At 38.0% G+C, this 22,476-nt stretch overlaps 1 protein-coding gene across 3 annotated transcripts in view; it reads right to left on the bottom strand.

Moving 5' to 3' along the window:
- Positions 1-4,986: 4,986 nt before the first annotated feature.
- The window catches only part of SKAP2 (src kinase associated phosphoprotein 2), a 142,567-nt gene continuing 125,077 nt past the window's right edge, over positions 4,987-22,476 (bottom strand). For 2 of the 3 annotated variants that reach the window (XM_025207419.1, XM_014521235.2), the window contains 3 exons: positions 17,181-17,293; positions 8,100-8,201; positions 4,987-7,671 (listed from right to left, as the gene is read on the bottom strand). In XM_025207419.1, the coding sequence (XP_025063204.1) occupies positions 8,109-8,201; positions 17,181-17,293 (206 nt within the window). In that variant the 3' untranslated portion in view covers positions 4,987-7,671; positions 8,100-8,108. The remainder of the gene's footprint in view (positions 7,672-8,099; positions 8,202-17,180; positions 17,294-22,476) is intronic. The other variant, XM_014521236.2, reaches the window with a different exon arrangement.

The following is a 22,476-nucleotide window of genomic DNA, read 5'->3' as shown; positions in this document are numbered from 1 at the left end:
AGGTGTCCATATCAAAAAGCCATCATCCAAAGGCTATTCTCAGAACCACAACAGAATGAACAGAAACTTATTTTCTTGTCCGTAAAGGTAGTCTCCTTCTAGCCTGAATAGGTACATATTGGTTCTGTGGGTGCCTATGTGTATGGAGGGAGGAGTTGTAGGTTTGTGGAAATGTGAATAAACAGATATTTCTGGTTTCCATTGAGCATTTTCTGGCATCTTAAAAAAATAAAATTAATGATGAAATTGTCTTTAAAATAGAGGGGAAAGAGAGCTTCTAATGTTTTGTACTGAATATTTGCATGCCATGGATGAAGTAAAGCCAATGCCACAAAATGCCTGAGAAATGTTCAGAAGAGGATGAATAATTATACATCAAAGGGATAGCCTCATATTAGACACATAAGAGATCTGTACTGTAGGGACTGGAATGGATCTTTTCAGTAACTGGAAACTTATGATAAAAGATAAACCAAAATCCGTATCTATCAAAAACAGTTGGAATATTGTGTTCATACACTTCTAAGAAATGAGCAGGATCAAAAACCTGATTACACACAGATGGCATCGAGCTCCCTACTTCTCACCTCAAATTTAGACATTGGTCTTCTCTATGCACAAGACACTATAATCCTCTTGGGATGTAATAAAAGGAAGAGGAGGTACCCCTTCCCTCCTTACACCACACACTTCAGTGTGTAGCAACCATCTTTTCCCACTTACTTCAGAATACACATGAAACTGCAAATGTACCAGCGAGCAACTCAGTAACCTGCACTAGACAAGATGTTTGTTCTCTACCTTACTCAATATGACTGCATCAGATCTTACTACTAAGACGTGTTGGGCCATGTCAGCTCCTGGATGGGAAACTTGAAGAATACCTTGCTGCTACTGGAAAACTGAAAGACTGTTGGTGATTCTGCATAATGCTCTTTCCTGGCCCAAACAGTCCTGCATGTGGGTAGATACTGAAGTGCTAGGAATGCTGTTTTATAGGCCCCCTCTAAGTTACAATTATGTTGTGATGAATGTATTAATCACAGCATAAATGGCAAGAGTGCTACACATGCATCCAATCTAAGATGACACCATAAAATGGCAAGCCATAAAAATGTTCCACATATAACGTAGAACATTTTTATGGTTGGTTTGTACAGTACCTTAAAATAAACTTCTAGAAGGTCTAGCCCTGGGCTGACAATTAGCTGATTGTCAGCTCCAGCCCTGGGACTGCAATGGGGCCAAATGCAAACCTTAGTGTAGTTCCAGCACAGAAAGCAACAACTAGCTATTGGCCCTGGATCTATGGTCACCTTTCAGCTTGCCGATGGAGAGGGACCGCAGGATAATGATCCCAGGCTCCCCCTGCATGGCAAGAGGCACCATTACTGGAATCTAGGTTCAGCTCCCATTGTGCCTTTAAATGAATTTGTGCCAGGGGCCGAAGACTGAGATGTGAAACTAGAATTCCAGTCATTTGTGGCCAGTAAGATGCCCATGGCACTTTTTTTTTGTTTGTTTTTTGGTTTGTTTGTTTTGTTTTGTTTTTTACAAGAATGGAAACATTTACATGTACTGGATCTGATGCAAGTAATAATTTCTTTCCTAGCTACATAAATCCTCACTTGCATTACAACTGTGTGTGGAAGTTCTTTTCATCCCTCAGTGTAAACTTTAAAAGTATTACTCTAAATTGTTTAATCACCTATCACACACCACTAAAGTCTGTTTTTTAGTGCTTAGGAGGGAAAGGGAGGCTTCCACTACATTGCTGGACACATAGGGATGAAAGATCTGACATACTATTTAAAAGTAGAAAATGAAGGGGGGAGAGATTAGGTTTTAGTGTCACTTGAAACTATCTGCTTCTTAATCTACATTTAGCTCCTGTTTTTGGACAGTCTGTATTGTTGTACTTGGATCTCTCTACCCATAGCTACCAGAGGCAGATGACACCTGATTTTTAATTTTTCCGTTACTGCAAGATTGCTGTTCCCAAAGGGGTAGGAAAGAGCTGGCTTTTGAATAAGAGAAGAAGACATCTCTGGTTTTAAATTGGGCTCGCAGTGGCATCTCTCTCAGGCAAGGAACATTACACAGTGTCCTGTAATTCTCTGTGGACTTCCCTCCTAGTGGCTCGACTCTGAAGATTCCCAACTGCAAAAACAGAATTGTTTAAACCAACTAGATCCTGTTTCAACATTATCTCTGTATAGTGTCCTTTTATCAATTTATGCAATGATTCAGGGGTAGACTGGTACCCATTCTGTACTGCAGCACAAAGGAGTAGAAGAGATAGAAGCAGCATATTAGATCATTCCTTACTTCCCTGTACCAATTTACCAATTCCTGGGAGCAGGGGAAAGCAGGATCTACAGAGCTGCTTCACCCTTCTCTTCCCTGCCCTACACTGGTGCCTGGATTGAAGGCACTGAGGCATGACCCACATCCTTCCACCAAAATGCCAGAGAACAGGCCTGGGGCAGATCATTCTCCTCAAAATCCAATAGAAAGGAGTTTGACTAAATCACTCCCAGAAAAGTACAATAATGTGTGGCCCCTTACTCTGTGGCCTGATGATCTAACCACTGCACTATGAGACTACTTTCTGGGATGCAGAGGGGTAGAAGAGCTCTACTAAAGACCAGGTATTCTTAGCTCCAACCCCAACTTAAGGTGTTTTGGGTGTGCATTTAAGTAGGAATGGACGCAAGCACATGCACAAATACTTGTCTGAATGAAGAGGTCTTTGAGGAACAATGCCTTTACAAGTATGACAGGGCAATGTCTTCAGGATGCGTTTCAATTTTATCTAAATATCCCAATACATATCATTGCATGTTATATTTAAACATATATTTTTAGGAGACTTTCTTGTATCTTCTATTCTAACATAACTTTACAGTATTTTGAACATTTTCTTTACCTTGATTGATGTTCTATTACATAATGGGAAGAGGGGGAAAATCTATCAATACCCTATTTTATAACCCTTTTTTATGTCCCTTCCATACCAGGCAGTTTTTGCTCATCTCTGCTTGATTTTTTACAGCTCAAGATTTTGCAGGCCCCCTACAAATTGGAGGAAAAAAAGTGTGTGGGGCTTCTATGGCATGTACCAATTGCTTTTTTCTCCACTTAACAGTAGTGCACAGCTTTATAAAACTTTTAAAATAACTTCTGTATGCTGGTATAATTTCTGATGATTCTGCTAGTATCCCATAGGCTTTGTGAGCTCTGCAGCTAGAGGGGCTGGCTTTGTGCTGGGGTCCCCCAGGCCCCTGTGGAGCTCCAGACACCCCAGAAGGCTGGTGGCTGCCTGGCAGAGCTTGCATCTTGGGTAGGGTCTGTGCTGGGTAGTGCTGTAGGGATGGGGGTTGGCTCTGTACAGCCCAGGCCAGAGGAAGTGTTGGCATTAGCCCCATGCCATCCTGCCCTGCTGAGGACCTGCTCCCTCCCAGCAAGGTGTGGTTGGGAAGGGCCTTTGTGGTCCTAGATAAGCCAGGGAAGCATGGGGGCATGGTGTGTGTGGCGGGGAGGGAGGAGGGGACTCAAACATCCACAGACCATGGTGCCCCAGAGCAGCCATGACTGGGAACCTGGAACAGCATGTCTGGGCATTACCTGGGGGGATTCAGGGCTGGAATGGCACCTCTTCCACCCTAGCCCCCCTTTCCCTCTCTGTGCCCCTGCTGTTCCTCTGCTCACTGCCCAGCTCTGCCTTCTCCAGCAGTCTGCGGCTATCTGCAGTCTCCTGCAGCCGCAGGAGGCTGCAGAGGGCCCCTTGCCTGGAAAATGCAGGGAGGCTCAGAGGCCCCCTCTCCCCGCCAAAAACTGCACTTCTCTCATGTTTAAATGTGCTATAACTTTATAGTACTACAAAAAGTGGTCTAAATTACAGTGCTGTAAAACGAGCACGGAGCACTTCTGCACACCCACCTAGTGGCCTGTCTAACTTAGTGGTGTTCTACTACAGTCCATTTGGGTACTTTCTCTTATTGTTAAATACCTCCCTAGTGCTGTGATAATACCCAGTTAACTTCATAAAAATTAGGATTCTGGTTCATATCTACATCTTTTCCCATGTAAAAAAAAAAAATAGTTTTTACCTTTTGGCTGTAAAGTTCTGTCTCAAATTCTTTATTCAGAGGACAACCAGAGGCTATGGACAAAATAGCGCCTCCCTCGGGCAGAAACATCATTAGCAAAAATCCAGCAGGAGGCAGTTTGAAATAATAGCTTTTCTTCTTTCAAATTGATGGGTATGATGCAAAAGCTTTTGAATTCAACAGTCTTTCCATTGACTACCATATACTTCAGAAAAAGTGTCACGGTGTTATGCTTCATACCACTCATAAAGGTGTGTTATGTGGAGGATGCGGAGCAAAACTGAACAAAAAGTACATATCTGGTTTTGAACACAAGGGAAGACTTTTCCAAAGTGCTCAGGTTTGGCCTAATTCTTACCCCTTAAAATCAAAAGCAGTTTTTACCATTGGCTCTGAGAAAAGCAAAGTGAGGTCAACAGTGAACACTTCTAGAAATATCACCCTTAAATATGGACATCTAAGAAACTGGCATCTGATGAGCATACACTATGGTATATCTAATTAGTGGAAATATCCACAAGGAGGTAAATCTCACCTAGATGCAAGTAAAATCTGTGAGCCTGGAGCAACTAATGCAGAGAAAAAAGAATTATATACACAGAAGTACATGAAATCATGCTACGGAGTGGCATGGTTATGTCCGGGTGCTGTAGCAATAAAAGTCATTTGTATTACCCTTACTTCACTGAATAAATTCAAATGACAGCCCCATTTCATTTCTTCATTCAGTTTGGAGGCCAGATGGCATTAGAATCATTTACTTCACCTTGTTGTGCTTAATTACTACAATCAACACACTATTTTCCAAATTAATCATAACAAAGTAATTTCATTAGTAACACAGCAGGCTGTTGAATTATTAGCATCATAACAGTTTGCAAACAATTAAACTTTATTTGAACCTTAAAAATTTGCAGAGTGGAACATTATTGTAAGATCTAATGGCAGTATAGCACAAATTCAGTACAGAGCAAATAATCAAGTAAAATGCTGCATAAAATATGACTTACAATCACCTTTAGAAAAAAATTAGCCGTCTTACAGTTCAAAGAAAGGCAAATGAAATCTAAGTAAACAATGAAAATAAAGCAATTAGCCTATTTTCCAACATCCAATTTTGTTTAAATTGTATTAATAAGAATTTTCTCATTCAAAAAAGGTTATGGTATTTGCAACGATTTAAAGTAAACATCATATTGATTTTGCTTCGCTGGCTTATTTCAAAAAAATTTGGGATGGTGCTGGAAGTCTCCTCTTCTTGAAAAAAAGTTTTTCAATGTGCGTGTTTTCTGTTTGATAACCTTTCACGCTGTACAAACAGACAGAAAATAAATGTTATAGAACTACAGACAAAAGATACTTTATTTCTATTTTTGTCACCATCAACAGGAAAAATAGCTCAAAGAGCTTGTTATTCATCAGTTGGGTAAGGACTCCCTCTCCTGGATTAACGGGATAAGGCGAAGGAGGCCTCCAGTGATTTTAACTTGTAAATGCGAGTGCCTGTGCATGAGATCAATTGGTGGGGGAAGGGTTTCCAAGTAGTGCAACATGCTACGAAAATCTGCTGCCATCTACTGACAAACCACTATAGTACAAATTCTTCTCCTTTTATATACCAAATGAAAACAGGAGAGCAATGCCCACTAGCACTGTCATAGTTTAGTTTGTCAGCACGAAACAGTTTCCCAAGGTTTAACCTGGCCGCAAAAATCTGTTATGGGTTTAATTTTAACATATAATATTGGTGTCCAAAACAATTACTAATTTTTTTTAAGAGTAAATTTACTATAACTTAGATGTTTATAAATTCAGTTTTATGGGTCATTCATGTGTACAAGTCTTTGACACAAAAGACAGTAATCAAAAAAGTTGCAGGGGATTTCTAAATTATTAAATTAATATAAAGATCTTTCAGCATGTGGATTTATTACGCTGGTTTGTTAAAAAAAGAAAGTTTTTCTAGCCATGATATTAACAGTGTACACTGTATACAATCTACAAGTACACTTGATAAATTAAAGTAGTAAAACTCTGAAGAAGGTTATAATCTTCCATTTTAATGCTTCACAGATTACATACACATGTGATTTCAATGACCAGTTCTTTAAAAAATAGTTTGTAAAATAACCACACACACCCTGGTTCACTCTTACTAGCAGTCTTTTATAACAAAAAGTAAAATAAATTATTTAAAGTAAAACTCAGCTTTAGTTGCCTGAAATAAAACAATTTAACGTTTAAATTAAAGCTACCTTTTACCCCCACACTGGTTCCAGGGCCTGCCTGAAGCATAAACAGCATAAGCAAGTACTAGGGGACCTGCACAGACTCAGCAATTCACAGGCTGGCTTGACCTGTCTTTTTGGCAGCTTGAGGGTCTCACAAATCATCAGACCAGTCCTGGTTGTTTCTAAGTGTTCTGGGGAATTCAAAATAACTGGGGATATTATACATGCAGCTATACAACAAACAAATGGAACAAAGGGTTTTTTAAGTATTACTACAATTGAAATTGCTCTGATTCTGTGTACGGGAGATGCTTAATTTTTTTTTTAACTGTACTTTGCTGTGATATAATGAATAACCATATCCTGCTTATGCTACTGCTGACGCTGAAGGTATCCCTTACTCACATGTATAGTCTCACAAACTTCCATGGCATAACTTGGGTTAGAAGTAGGCAAGCCAGGAAGATTGGATCAGTGAAATCATCTGTGCTTCAACAACAGAAAAACAGGTAAGGAGTGCTTTGCTGACAGGAAATTCATGCACAAATGCTATTTTTTATGCATCCAACACCCAAAATAGCCATTTTCAGTTCCATGTATTTTTTCACACAATATACGTCCAAATAAGGATAATAAGGTGCAAGTCACTATAGTTCCCCTAATTTTAAAGAGACTCTGATGATTTACTCTAACCCCGTTATTCAGTGATTATAAAATCTTACTATATATAAAATAATAAAATCCTATGAAGAATAAATCACATTTAGAAATATAAAATATTTTGTTTTTCAGAAGCACATTATATTGCTGCACAGAAATTATTTAGCTTTCTATGAAATCACTTCTAGCAATTGAAATGAAACTATCAGCTATTAAAAATCTACCTGAAGTGAATAATTTGCTAATTTCAAGACCCTGCTGTATTTTCAAAACTTTAATAGGGGAAAAATTATCCTGTTCCACACTAGTATAGAACAGATGGATAGGACAAGTACAAATATTGCATAAGGAAAACAGCGACAGGTACAGTTTTACTGCTTGTGCCTCATACATTAACTGCTATCTATTTAGTTTCACCGTGCTACAGTTATGAAACAAATAATTGTACAAAACTTCTTTTCCAAAAATGTTGACAAAATATTGATGACTTGCATAACAAACTCAGAAGTGTGTTTTTCAAATGTTTTACTTCATATATTTGAGATGATGTTCTAACTACAGTCATGGCAACTGCAGGTTTACAGTCTTAGAATCTTCCCATTTTGGAGACCAGATCTGGAAATTGTATCTGCACACCACGCTGGACTTAAATTTCAGATTTCTTTTGACTGAGAAAAGTAAGTTTGTAATACATGGTTAGTTTAAACAAACAACCAAGCAATCCCAACATACCCATAAAAAAAAACAATTGAGCTCAAATATTTCTTTTCCATATATGTCTAATTGTACACATTGACATTATTCAGCAACAAAAGCTAACTAGAAAGCTAACTAGAAAGCCTGTAGACTTGCTTCTACTGAAAGAGGGTAGGGAGAAGAAAGTAGTAATGGAATACATCTTATTCCAAACACAGTTGTTTGTTTCTATTTCATACACAAACCCAACAGAGCTGCTTTAATTGAGCCTTAAATATATTTTGCTACAATCTTCATGTTAACAGGACTTCTGCAAGGGTTCCAGGAAAGAAATGCTCATGAAACAGAGAATAGGGGAACATATAAGCCATTACAGAAGATTGGATTAAAATGTACTTACCCGGGCCTCTCAAATATCATACATCTCCATTATGTAGGCTTTAGGCACCAAGCCAATGGTTCCCTTCATTTCTCCTACCCACCAGCCAAATCTATTGTACTCCTAATTGAAAACAATATGCAATATTAACCTTTAGTCTGATATAAATGCAATAGAGTTTGTATGCAACTCCTTATGGATGTTTCCTCCTATATACAGTTATAAGAGCCTGAATTCAAAATTAAAACATTAGATCTTTTTGTTTTAGGCATTCAAAATGCAGTTAGGCAAAGATATAAATTATATTTTTAAAAGACATGCATACTGTTTAGGAAAAGGAAAGAAAAGAAAAAACAGTTTCCTTCCCCCACCCCAAACTGCTGTCAATGTTTCTGTATGACAGGTAAAAATATACTTGATCTCATCTTTCTATGTCTTTTTTTACCTATATAAAATCTTATGATAAGGCTGACCTCTGAGAAATTACATCCAAGTTATTTAAAAAATAATCTTTGGCTTAAATGTGAAGGGAATGCTATACATTTAATGCACATCCTCTTTTTATGGACTAAGTATATCACTGACTTCGGGGTTGCAAAAATTTTGACAACAGCTCTCACATGTCTGACAGATGACTAATGTATTTTTGTTTGAAATTTGCTTAGGCTTAGTGAGATAAATATGAAACAAAATGAATTATAATAGTTTAAAGAAATAATATCTTCCAAAAGCAATACCAAGCAAGAGTACTGTGGGATCCAAATTTAATTTTTTCCTATGATGTAAATATTTTAAGATCAATCCTAATAGTAGTTCAATAAATTGTAACTGCTGAAATTGCACACACATATGTATTGAGTTAGATATGAAGCATTATTAAAACCAAAACTCCATTGAAAATGGAATGATTAGTAAGATAAAAATTACTATGGAACAAACATGGAAAATATAAAATACACAGATACATATGATAAACAACATCTCCCTACTGACGCACTGCTCTTCTGAGATGAGAAAAGCAAGGCTGCAGGATTTTTTAATTGATGGTTCTTCTGAGCTGATGCTATCAGCTGCAATTTTGCCTTTAGCCAAACCTATTTGTGATACAGCAGTCAAGAAGCAGACAGATGTTTAAGGGTTAATAGATTTCAATTGGAACCCAAACTATCCTGACTTTCTGCTAATATACACAGGCTGTTCTAGAGGTCCCTAGAGTCCTATAAGGTGCTTAGTACCCTCCATTCTCCCTGTGGGGAATGTGAAAGGACCTTTATAAATATAGAGATACAGTTTGCGTATTTATACTTCACTCTCAGGCTTCCTAAAAAAACACATTCTTATTGTTCTCTTTTATTTTTATGTTCTGTTTGAACAGTTACTATTTAAAAAATTTTAAAAGCCCCTCCTTCTCCTCTTGGAGGCAAACAGAGCATTGACCATTTCAAAGTCCTACCCCAGAATATAAAAAATATTAAAAATACATAATGTAGGGATTTTTAAAAAAAATCCCTAAATACAACACACACATTAGGAAAGCTCCTGAACAAATGCAAAATACATGGCTGGAAAAAGGTAGGAAAGGAATTCATCTACTTTTCTCTACTGCAGCAAGGAATTCTGGGGAGTACTTCTACAAGGTTAGGTACAGATGTTCCAAAAGGCAGAAGCAGAATTGATCCAAGTTACGCAGTTTTCTACAAGCAGCATAGTTTAGATAGGTAGCTAACAGAACACACATTCAACCTTTGGTGGGGTGGCATATCTTAAAAATGGGTTCCACCATTTTTAAACCAGTTTGTGTGTGCCACACTTACGTTCTGCTAGGGATACAGGCTGGTTTTGTGTGCTGAACTGCTCTTCTGTTATGGGTATAGACCAGTTTCCAATCACTTACACCAGTAAAAGTATAATGCCTGTACCTAAAAGTCCAGAACCATTTGAACTAGGCTGTCAGTAAGAACTGCCCCTTGCTGCTGTTTAAGAGGGTTTCCATGAGCTCTTATGGGATGCCTTCACATTGCAGTGATAACCCTTACAAGCTAGGTAACAGGTCTCACAGCAGAGGCTCAAATAATTTATTTAATCTCGTTTAAAATTTTATATATTAAATAAATGCACACGTGTGTGTGCGCGCGAGTGTGCATGTGTAAACACAAAATATATATGTATCCCACAATATTATGCTTACATATATGAATTATATCTCTAGAATAAAAAGTGGTACTTGTTCAAGATGCCAGCCCTCACTTATGCTATAGGAATTGCAGTACATTTAAAAAAAAAAAAAGTAAATATTTTAAGTTGCTATCTGGAACCTATAGAGTAACTGGCAAGAGACTAATTAAAGTTTTGCTAGCCATCACCAACACCTTCCACTCCTGCCCCCCACCTCTCTCTCCACCTTCCAAACAAACAAGAAAACAAACCAAACAAAAAACTCAATGTGTAAGAGCAGGGAAGTGGCTTAGTTAAGTGAGCAATAAGCTACATATGACAAATGGCACTGGAAAGGACTATGGACTAAATTACCACTTGGAAATCTTTTGCTTAATGGCACCGCATGAACTTCAAAACAACATTCATGCTTTAAAAAAAAAACTATTCAGATGCCTGTAATTAAATTAAAAACATGTTGCTTTTTGAAAACTTTTCATTTCTTGCTATTTAGTAATACATCATTTAATACCATTGTGTGAAAGTAAATGATAAGATGAAATGGATGGTGATGGAACAGTCTAGTAAGCTAATTTATGGATTCACTGCAGCCATTAGATTATATGGACAAGAATGCAACACAAAAGCTTTTACTTTATCATTACTACTCTTTGTATGAGCCTCAGGAGCAACATGAATCCATTAAACCATTTGCAAGCTAAGGAAGTTGGAATGAAAACGTAACAGATTCTTGGTTACCAAGAACATTATGTTTTAACTTCAAGTTTTGGAGTTATAATTATGTAGCAGTCCCTTTCTAACTGGTTAACATACACACGTCTTTCTCCAAACATCCTAACTCCTCCCCCTCCCCCACCTTCTTTGCAGACGCACACACAACATCCAAATTGATGTATTGTTTCTACCACTGTTATCAATGATAAATTACTTACAGTGACAATATAATGCAATTGATTCAATGTTGTCTTGAGGTCCGTATGTCTATTACTGCAGTACAAGACATGTAGAATAAAATAAAGTCTAAAATCCACATTTGAGGGAAATAATATATAAAAATGCAGAAGCAGTGGACTCCAATTCTGATGGATAAATATATCTATCTGCTTCAGAATTACAATGTCTGATGTTCAGCAAGCAGTACCCAGGATCTCGGGTACCAGTAGGCTTACCATCTGGTATCCCTCACTGCATTCAGCTCTTAACATCAGAGCTAACATAGGCAAGTGGCTACACTTCAGAAGGACTGATAAAATAATGAAGAGTCCTTTAATCTACAGGAAACCATTCTAGTCAATTTATAAGAAATATTGCATCCCTTTGTAGGATGTGTAATTATTTTCTATTAATCATGTGCTATAAAGCTACATTATGTGGTTATTCTGTTATCACTAGAAAGAGGCCTGCAGTCAGCTCCTGACAATGTTAGGTAATTACTAACACAAAGCTTCTTTCTCCTTATGTAGAAATGCTATCAAGATCCAGTGGTGCTGTGATGCTTACAGTATGAAAATAACATTCCTAAAAAATTCAATAACTGCAAAATGAATTGCTTCAGGGGAAACAGAGGAGTAGTGGTATGCATGTGTATTATATCTATATCTATAGATATAAGGAACAGGAAACATCCTTGCCAAACAATAATAATACAAACAGAGAATAACTATATGAAAGCTAAATGCTTTTAAAAATACTGTTATATTTTCATTATTCATTCAGATAGAGGGAGGTGTTTTGTGTTGTTTTTAAATGCAGAAGTTTACTAAGCAAAGTAAAATGATTGCATCCTTTCTTAAAAATAATAGATGATGGTTGTATTTCTGAGCTGCTAATTTGACATTGTTTTTTCTTACACATTAATTCTCTACATATAAAATAAGGTAGTAACAAAATACAAATCCTGATCCTGAGAAGACTTTAAGTCTGCTCTTAATTGCTGTGAGCAGATACTTTATCCCATTCCTCCCTGACCAACTTAATGGTTTGAAGTTAAGCATGTGCTTAAGACTTTAAAAGATCTGGGCCCAAAAGATTTTTAAAGTTTGTTGAAGAGCATTCTGGAAACACATTTTTAATCCTATTATTTTATAGTGGATGGAACGTTGCCATAGAAAAGAGAAACTGAAAATGCAACAGGTTTGACATGAGGTTCTCTCTTCCTATCTGTAAGGACCAGACCCTGTGAGGAGCTATGCATTTCTAAATGTTTAGTACCCTCTCAACCCCTCCTGACTTTAATAAGAGTTGAGAACATTTGGCACTTCTGACCCCTTATTGTTCAATCTATATGGTGCTTTCTCTCTTTTAAAATGATGTCAGAAAATGATATTAATGACTTGAGGAAATCAGTGATCCATTTAAAAATAAATACAAAATGCAAATGGATTAAGAATTTTTATGTTACCAATAACACTGCTTCTCAATTGTAAATATGAAAACTTTATCAATTGAGAAGTTGAATGTACCAATACCTAGTGTGGTTAAAGTGAGTAGCCTCTGCTATCAGGATAGAGGCGGCACAGGCAGAACATTTTTTTAAAAGGTCCTATGGGCCAATTTTGGCAATAATATTTTAAACCACTTTAATTTGTCCGGGAGATTCAAACTTGCTGAAAAAATTTAGAGCTTCCTTTGCTGTAACTCCTGAATGATGCATAGTCATCTAGGGAGCATTTTTGGCAGAGAACAACATTTTCTCTAAAAAGTAGAATATGACAAATGCTTTAGATAACTGAATTAGACTTCTTCACAGGTGGAAGAGTTGTTTTAAGACAGCAGTAAAATAGTCTTCCTTAGGAACATAAACCTCAAAAATGTATTGTATGGTAACACTGTTAGGTTATATATACGCCATTATGACATGTACCAAAATATAAATCAATTAAAAGTTACAGTACAAATAAGGGGTAAAACAGACTTGGTTCTAACCTGAAAACTGATATTCTGAAAACTTCATGGAATGAATAAAGATCTGTTTTATTTTCCATCTCATGCCACCATGGCAAAAAATATTTCTTAGATAGGTATATGCTTACATTTTGTTAATAAGAACTTATTTTGTTAAATTTACAGAACTAGAGTCACTTCTGAATGAATCTGGATAATGCCATGCTTGAAGGTTTTCACCCTAATCCTGATTTTTTTTAAAAATGATATGGTAGGCTTGTGCAAGAAATATACCTAAACTAATGAATAAAAGACTAGTTTACACTACAAGCTCATCATTGGGAACTGAATTATTGATAAATACAGCTTTCCATATGATCAATTAAATAGTCTAACAAAAAGCACTGCAGATTATAGTACAATATGCAGGCTGCCTTTCTTGCAACTGTCAAAAACAATATTTGAATCATAATACTTGCACTTTTCAGGAAACAGCTGCACTTTTATGCTCTATTATATGTTCATAGAAAGTAATCTGAGTTTATAAAACTATTACGCCTTCATATTTTCATTAAACAAAAATAAAGATGATGTGTTTTAAAAGTCTGTTTTCTTGACAGCACAGTTGCTATACACTTGTAAATGTTGAAAATAGTGTGTAGTGATATGAATATTGACCTAGTATGCACTCTACATCCAGCAAAGTTTAAGTGTTGTCAAAGCAATGGGTTATGTGGGAGATGAAATTTTCATGGACAATAAATACCTACTTGAGTGGCATCAAGCTGCTTTACCATGTATTAAATTAACAGGGAACAAGTAAAATTTCAGTTACAATGAGGGGAGGGATGACTCCTCCGTCTTCCTAGGAAATGTTTTTTGGTGTTTTTAAAAACATAAATGTAGACATCTGGTTGGTATGAAACATGTTAAAAAGATAAAGATTGTGCATGAATCCAGAAAACTGATATATGGCAACAGACAACAAGAAGGATGTAATGGCCTGCTAATTCACTCAGCAGTTTCATGATCCTTTGCATCTGGCTTATGGAATGAAGCTTTCCAGCACAAAACTTTTTCACTGAAAATAAATGCAATTGCTGCACTCTTGTAAACTGTATATCCACAGCACACCAAATTTTGACAGATCCAGCTGTTCAGCAATCCATAACTGTATAAGTCAGTTTTCAGTGAAAAAATAATGTCAAAGTCTGGTGCCACTATGGTTATAGATGGTTCTTTGGAGGTGGAGGGAGGCAAAAGGTACAAATTTCTGAAAGCTGTATAGAGCAGAATATAAAAAACTCACCAAAATGTTCAACAGAATTTTAAGAAAGAACACTGACAGAAAACTAGGATGGATTAATCTATAAGCAACTAAATTGGTATCTCACTTGGCCAAATTTAAAGGTTTTTAATAGATGAAAGAAAGATTAAAAAAAAATGTATTGTTAATACACAGCTAAGCATTTGCAAGATCAAAATCATAGCGGGTCAAATTTTGTCTCTCTCACTACACATTTTTCTGAATTAACTCAGAGACTACTCATGATTAAAGTCACACATATTTTTGCATTCTGTAATGTTTATAATGGCTTTAATAAATACTTAAGTTAATAAATCTTGTTTCACTGAAACCCCCCCTACTATTTGCTTCAGATGCACACAAACTGGAATTGCCTTAATTGCACTGTATTTGTTGTCTTTATCTATTCATAATGTAAAAGTGCTGCAGTTTTCAAAACTGTTCCTGTCATAGTAATTATCTCATTACAAAGTGAAAACATTTCCTTTTTCATACTTCTCTAAGGATCTGTGGAAAGTATGAGAAAATTACAGTTGTTTGGAGAACATGCAAAACTTATTAGCAGAAGTTAACTCATACATGGTAATAGTTATTATAACAGGCCAACATATTTATGATTCACTATAAAATATTTTACAACTGCACAAATACTATCATTTTGCTAATATTCCACTGTTCCTACTACAATACTTGAATTTAATACTTTATCAGGAAAACATGATTTCTACATGATTAATGTTAAATACATGGCTGACATATGATAGGAAAGTAATAAGCCATAGCTAGGATCAAGCTGAAGTTGAATTTATGACACCATTTTGGGTCTGCACACATCACCTACTGTCAGTAGCTGCATCTCTCATTTTCAACCACTAGATGGTGTGAAAAAATTAAAAAATTGCCAAAGATTCATGCCACTGCCAAAAAGTCTAAATGTTCATCTAGTAAATTCAAAAATATTTGCTGAAGCAAAGTCTTCTCAAAATTTAAAATTGTTTATATTATTTTTTACCCTGGTTATATTCTTACTAACAGATGAAGAAGGTGTTGTTAATGCTTAGCCCTTGAAACTGAATAAAGTGGAAGGTTAAGATGGATAATTCGCTTAGCCCTTGAAACTGAATAAAGTGGAAGGGTAAGATGGATAATAACCTGGCACTTCACCTCCAAGGACCCTAAATTCAGACCTGACAGTAGTGACCTGCTCATTTTTCTGAAAAAGCTGCAACAGTCCTTAAGTAAAATAGGCCTGTATTTTGTGAGCTCCATTTTGAAGTAGAAATCATTCCTAAAACAGAGAGCATCTATATATTTAGAGAAACTAGCAGACCAGTCTCAAGGACTGAATATGTATTAATCAAGGCATGACCATGAGATAGTTGAAATGGATAGCATGTTTCTCCACCTCTGCCCCACTTTATAATGAATGGCATACTTAACCGGTTTCAGGGAACCAGCCAAAAAAACTCCCCACCTATGATTAACAATTAAGATTTCATAAGCCCGTTATAGCATTAGAAAATAGTACAATGGACAAGGATGTTGATGCATAAGGTGAAACTGTTGGTGCCTGTAGTTTACATGTTTAAGTATGCTACTCTTCAGTACTATACAACTGAATGAAAGTCTGCTCAATCAAAAAGACCTATTTTACCTGTAGAAATGCAATTCTATAGTTATTAGTTTAAGTGACAATGAGATACCTCAAAAGTAGTACATGGTCGCATTATCATTAGCAATATATCTTCTATATTTTTATATACGACTGCCCTCCTAGCCATAAATCTTGAATTTATTTAAACAGAAGCCATACATTCATTATCCAAAAACACAGCAGTTAAACATATCAAGGAAGATTTAAAGCAATTTTGATGAAACTGAAAAGTTTTAAACTAACAGAAACAGAGGACTGCAACCTTCATGATGTTACTTATAATTTCAGCATGGAAGTGCTGAAACACTTTAAATGGGCTACCATGACTTCAAATATGCATGATACTAAATGACAACTAAATATGAAAGAACGTACCAAATATTTTAACCTTATTTGTCTACTGTGAAAACTTACGTTTTTTTGTTTGTTTGTTTTTTTATCTGTGGGGTTAGGAGAATATTTTCCCCTCTAGTGCAGTCATATGTAAACCTCACTGAGCTTGGCATAAGCACACTCAAAGAGGCAAAAATCTTCCTTAGGTTAATTTATATTAAATTAAAAACAAGGATACTGGCTTAATCCATGACATTATGTGGAAACAAAAGACTTGCAATTTATGATTTCCTTTACACATAGGAGAAAATGGTGCATTAACAATTGCCTAAATCTGTCAGCAGCATACACAGAACCCAAGTTATCAGAACAGATAAAACCCTAATTCAAAAAGAAGAGCATTTCTAGTTGCAAGATGCCCAGAAAATCAAAATCAGCACACACAGGAACACAAACGAAAAAGAAATAAAAAGCATAACATAATATAGCATCCTACAAGGTTAACTTTCACATGCAGTAAACATTTGATTTTAGCCAACACTTAAAAGGATAAACATTTTAAGTTGATTTCTGTTATGTTTAAATACAATTATGTTCCACTTGACAAAATAATGAATTACTGTGACTACCTGACACCTAAACAAGGGGTCTAAAGGGAGTGCCAATTTCCCCCCGTAGTATTGTAAGAATGCATGCTTTTACCATGACATACTTTTTTTTACACCAATTTATTCTCAGTAGCATACTATACCTTGCTGAGAATGTAGATAATGTCACCACGTTTAAATGACAACTCATCAGGTACATCTCCTGTGCAGTCCCACAAACCTTGGTAGAAATTAGCATAATCGGTATTTTTATCCTCTGGGGGGGGGGGGAAAAAAGGCATACATTAAATCTTCCAAGAATATGTAATCTTTTATCATCAAAGTAGCAATTAAGTCTTCAGACAACAAACAAAGATGTGCTAGAACACATTTCTCAATTTTCATCCTAGAAATACCTACCACACACCAAAGACAAGCAAGTAGAAAGCAAGTTAAACATGTGAATCATTCATAGGCAGTGGCTGTGTCATCTAAAGCATGTAGCTACAGGTTTTCAAAGCGTTTAGCAACTACAACTTACAGCATCTAGTTTTCCCCTACTAATATATTTCCAGCAAGCCCTGCCTGTATTGTAACATGAAAAGGACAAAAATGTTAGAGTATAATTACTAAATCCTGTGAGAAGGGGCCAATGTAAGCATTTCCTGATATACTTTCCTCCCCCCTTTCCAAAAAAGCTAAATCACTTTTCTGAGAATCTTTCTTATCTTTTGGTTGTTACTGCTGAAATATTGGAGAACTTTCGAACTGTTTGCTGAAGCTGCATTTCTAAAATATTTGTGTCAGCTCCAGTTTAGAACATTACGCTCTGGCTAAACATGCAACATACACTATAGGCATAAGTCCATCCTTCTAGCAGCATAAGCACAATAGATGTGCTGTGTTCAAACTGCCATACAGACCATTAACTGATTGATTATTTAGCACTCTTTGCTCTGTAATACCGCAATAACAGAGTAATAAATGCTTTGTCATACGCTTACAATACAGAGTGCATCTCCTGAAACACAGAACTTATACACACAGCTAAACACACTGGATGCTTCTGTTACACCACAAACTATTTCCCGTTTTTAATTCCACGAAACTGGAGTTTGATGAGTTAACACAAAAAGAATGTAAGCAATACCAATAATATGACTAGTAACATTATGTATACACTAACCAGACAGAATGTATATATACTAATAATTTACATCACTAGAAAACTATTTTCTAATTCTGGTAACATAAATATCACTGAACTGGCTGGATCGAGGCTGTCATCTTAGTTTTGTTATATGATCCTTGAACAGCAGGCTTGCTGGTTATTCCAACATACACCAGTCATATTTGCATGTCATTAACACTCTACACCATTATTTATAGTTTACTATTTAACCACGATTGGCTAAGATTATTACGAGGGGAAAAAACGCCCTAAAATATCAAGCAAACAGGAGAAATTGCCACACTCTTTGAGAATGTAAAGCATTGTTCTACTCATGTTATCCTATAGTTAAAAAACCATTTTTAGATCAGTTGCAGTGTTTCCTATGACAATCAGAACTGCCTTCTACATACTTTCTTTAGTCTGTGGGGTAGCATCTTCAGATGTCATTACTGGCACAATTCAGAATATGCACAACTCTGGCATAAATTAAAACTGCTGTGCTTGACATTCATTTTTATCCTTTGCATAAACTAGTATTGATTGGTTAATATAGCACTAGAGGGCACTCTGACTAGCAGCCCAAAAAATTTGCTGTGATCATACTAAAATAGTACTGCATTAAAAAACCCCAAAACCTTAGCATATTTTTTTAATGTAGATGTTTAGACTAGGAGAGCCTGAATCAGCCTGAAAAATTTACAGGGTCCAAGTTTTGACCAAGATAGTCTGGTAGTTTACTATCCACTGGCTCCAATGTAGCAAAAAACCCCACTACAGTATAACAGATAAAATTTAAAAAATCATTACAATAATTATGACATTAATAAATTAATACCTGATTAATATTCTTAGGTACAGCCATGACCATTATGCCCATCACTTTTTTCTTTTAAAAAATTATATGAAGGCCACAAGAAACGATTTGGTTTGTGACAATTTTCTAGTCTTTCCAATTGTTTTTTCTTTTAATATGCTAAATAAAGACTTTCAGCTCCTCAGAGTTAAACAAAGTGAGTTGGGATTTCTCACACAAACACTTCTCACTTTCAGATCTCTTCTTCCCATTATGTGCCTGGTGTAACTTCCATTAACATTAATGGGAGTTACATGGGGCACATCGACAGGAGAAGAGATCCCACAGCGAGTGAGATGCATCTCTCCCTAGATTTGCATCATGAACATTTCATTAAGCCTCAGAGTGGAAACACAACTGAACTAATGACTTGGCAACACCGGAAAAGATGCATTCTAACATCCTTATTGCTATCCTGATGTGGTTGTCCAAAGACCAACCATGGCTCTGTACCCTCACATATAAAATCTACATAAGAAGACCTTCACTTATACCAGTAAACCACATGAATGCTTCAGAGTAACTGGTAGGGCAGAAAGATGAAAGTTACAAATAAAAAGAAAAAAACCATCAGTAGTTTGGTAACAATTACTTTTAGTCTCCCAAAGAAAGAAGTGTTTAATTTCTGGATGGAAAATCTTGCACCCATCAACTGCAAGTATGACTAAACCCGGGACAGGCAAAATATGGCCCGCGAGCCACATCCAGCCCACTGGGAACTTTCATCCAGCCTGCGGCACCTGCCAACAAATTGTGTCCCGCCCAACCCTTCTGCCTACTAGGGTGGCAGCAAGGTGTCTACACCCACCCCCAACATACCCTATTAAGCCTTGCTCCCACCCTCATGGGCGGAAGATATTGGCTTGTGAGCAGCAGGTAGGGAAGCGGGGTGTGTGTGGAGGCAGGGCTGCAGCTGGGTGGGAGCATGGCGTGTGAGGCTGGTGCTGGCAGCAGTGTGGAGCCTGCGCCTAGGGGTGTGGGGGCAGCGCGTAGTTTGGCTGGGCAAGGTTTGGGTGTGTGGGAGGGTGGGGGGATATGTGGAACATCCCCCTGTCAGCTTCTCCTATGGCTTGCAGCCCCAGCAGGGCACTCATGCACTCGTGCTCGGCACTGGTGCCTGGCTTCAGCCAGCACTGCACATCACGGTGAGGAGCGCAGCCCCCACCAAGCCATCTGTATCACTGCCACTACCCCAACTTGTGTGGCACTGGAGGGAAGCCCCAGGAACTGGAGCCAGCTGGGGTGGGGAAGGCAGCCAGCTCCAGCGCCTGGGGCTTCCCTCCCCTGCCAGTGAGAGAAATTGCCCAGCAGGGACTGTGCTCCTCGCTGCAATGTGCAGCACTGGCCAGAGCCAGGCAGCAGCACCCCCACCTGCTGCTGTGCTATTGGGTGGGAAGCGTGTATGTGTGGGGGGGTCCCCACACCCCATCTCCCCTTCCTCACACCCCATAAATGCCCCCCTCCCCCCGTGTTGACTGCAAAAGAGCAGCGTGTTCCAGCGCCACATACCCACACCCCCATACCCACACATGCTCCCAACCCCACCCCCACCACACACACACACACACACACACTCCCTACACAATGTAAATGACTAAGAATTTGAGTTATTATGCAATCCCCTCTATATCCAGCACGCAAACACAAATCATGAAAAAAATATTTTGTAATAAAATTAAAATATGTGATACTAGGTGTTTGACTTTTAGCGTACGATTTGTTTTTTTCTGGTTCTAAGATGGCAACTGCCCCCCATCCCTTCTGGTGGCAAAGGTCAGGAGTTAGGTGTGGGACGTCTGGTCACAATATGGCAACCAGGAGGCAGGGCAAATGTCAAGGGGTGGGGCTACCCATGAGGCCCTCGACAGCTCACCAAACCTCATTAAGCAGCCCTCCACCTGAAATAACTGCTCTCCCCTGAACTAGAAACACATGCAGAATGGTAAGTATGTCCATGTCTTCAGAAGTAATGTGTCTAGAACTGAAGACTTTATAAAATGGTAGGAACTGCATGAGGAAAAAAACACCAAAGCATTGCATGCTGTAAAATAAAACCCTCACACTGCTTTCTAAAATACCAAGCGTTATTGCTTAGCATCTATTTTACTAATTTCAGCTGCCTGGCTTCATTTCAAAGTCATGAAGATAAATAACCCTTATCTCTCTCTTGCTTAGGATGGAAGAAGTGAATATAAGAGCAGGAGGTGACCTGGCTGAAAATGCATTTGACACTTTAGAAAGAAAATGACACTGATCCCCAACTCCCACTACTTTAAATACATAAAAACAGAACACTGATTTGATCAATAATAAGTTGATAATGGAGCTTTGATCAATAATAAGCCAAATGGAGCTTAAATTCAAAAGATACTGATTAGTTGATATCGTGGTACTGCCGATGGTGTTATAAACAAATATTGAATTTCTTGCAAATTCTATATAGCCTGTGTTTACAACTGCTGATAAAAAGAGCAAATACTTTATATAAGAGGCCTTATTCTCTAGCTCTTACTCATCAATGAACTCAGGCGATTAGTCAAGGACGCACTGCAGAGTAGGAGTTTTGAAGTGATGGGAGCCCAAGAAGGGTGGCTGTGCCTTAAGGAAATGATCCTTCGGGCACAAAGCAAGACGATCCCCGAGCGAGGCAAAAGGGGGAAAGGAGCCAGGAGGCTTCCCTGGCTGACCAGAGAAATCCAGGGCAGCCTAAGGGACAAAAGGGGAGCACATAAAAAGTGGAAACAGGGAGAGATCACCAAAGATGAATATACCTCCTCTGCTCGTGCTTGTAGGGAGGCAGTTAGACGGGCCAAAGCTGCCATGGAGCTGAGGATGGCAACCCAAGTAAAAGACAACAAGAAATTGTTTTTTTAGATATATTGGGAGTAAAAGGAAGGCCCAGGGAGGAATAGGACCCCTGCTAAATGGGCAGAAACAACTGGTGATGGACAGGGGGGACAAGGCTGAACTCCTCAACGAGTTCTTTGCCTCTGTGTTCCTAAGTGAGGGGCACGACAAGTCTCTCACTGGGGTTGTAGAGAGGCAGCAGCAAGGCGCCAGACTACCATGCGTAGACCCTGAGATGGTGCAGAGTCATTTGGAAGAACTGGATGCCTTTAAGTCGGCAGGCCCGGATGAGCTCCATCCGAGGGTGATGAAGGCACTGGCCGACATCATTGCACAGCCAGGTTACAAAACGCCTGGACACAGAAGTAGGGGTGGATGTCGTATACTTAGACTTCAGGAAGGCCTTCGATACGGTATCCCACCCCATACTGGTGAACAAGTTAAGAGGCTGTGACTTGGATGACTACACAGTCCGGTGGGTGGAGAATTGGCTGGAGGGTCGCACCCAGAGAGTCGTAGTGGATGGGTCGGTATCGACCTGGGAGGGTGTGGGCAGTGGGGTCCCGCAGGGCTCGGTCCTTGGACC

Source organism: Alligator sinensis, unplaced genomic scaffold, assembly GCF_000455745.1.
Source record: "Alligator sinensis unplaced genomic scaffold, ASM45574v1 scaffold29_2, whole genome shotgun sequence".
NCBI lineage: Eukaryota > Metazoa > Chordata > Crocodylia > Alligatoridae > Alligator > Alligator sinensis.
The sequence above is the reverse complement of the archived record's forward strand: the minus strand, read 5'-3'. Positions and strand labels throughout refer to the sequence as shown.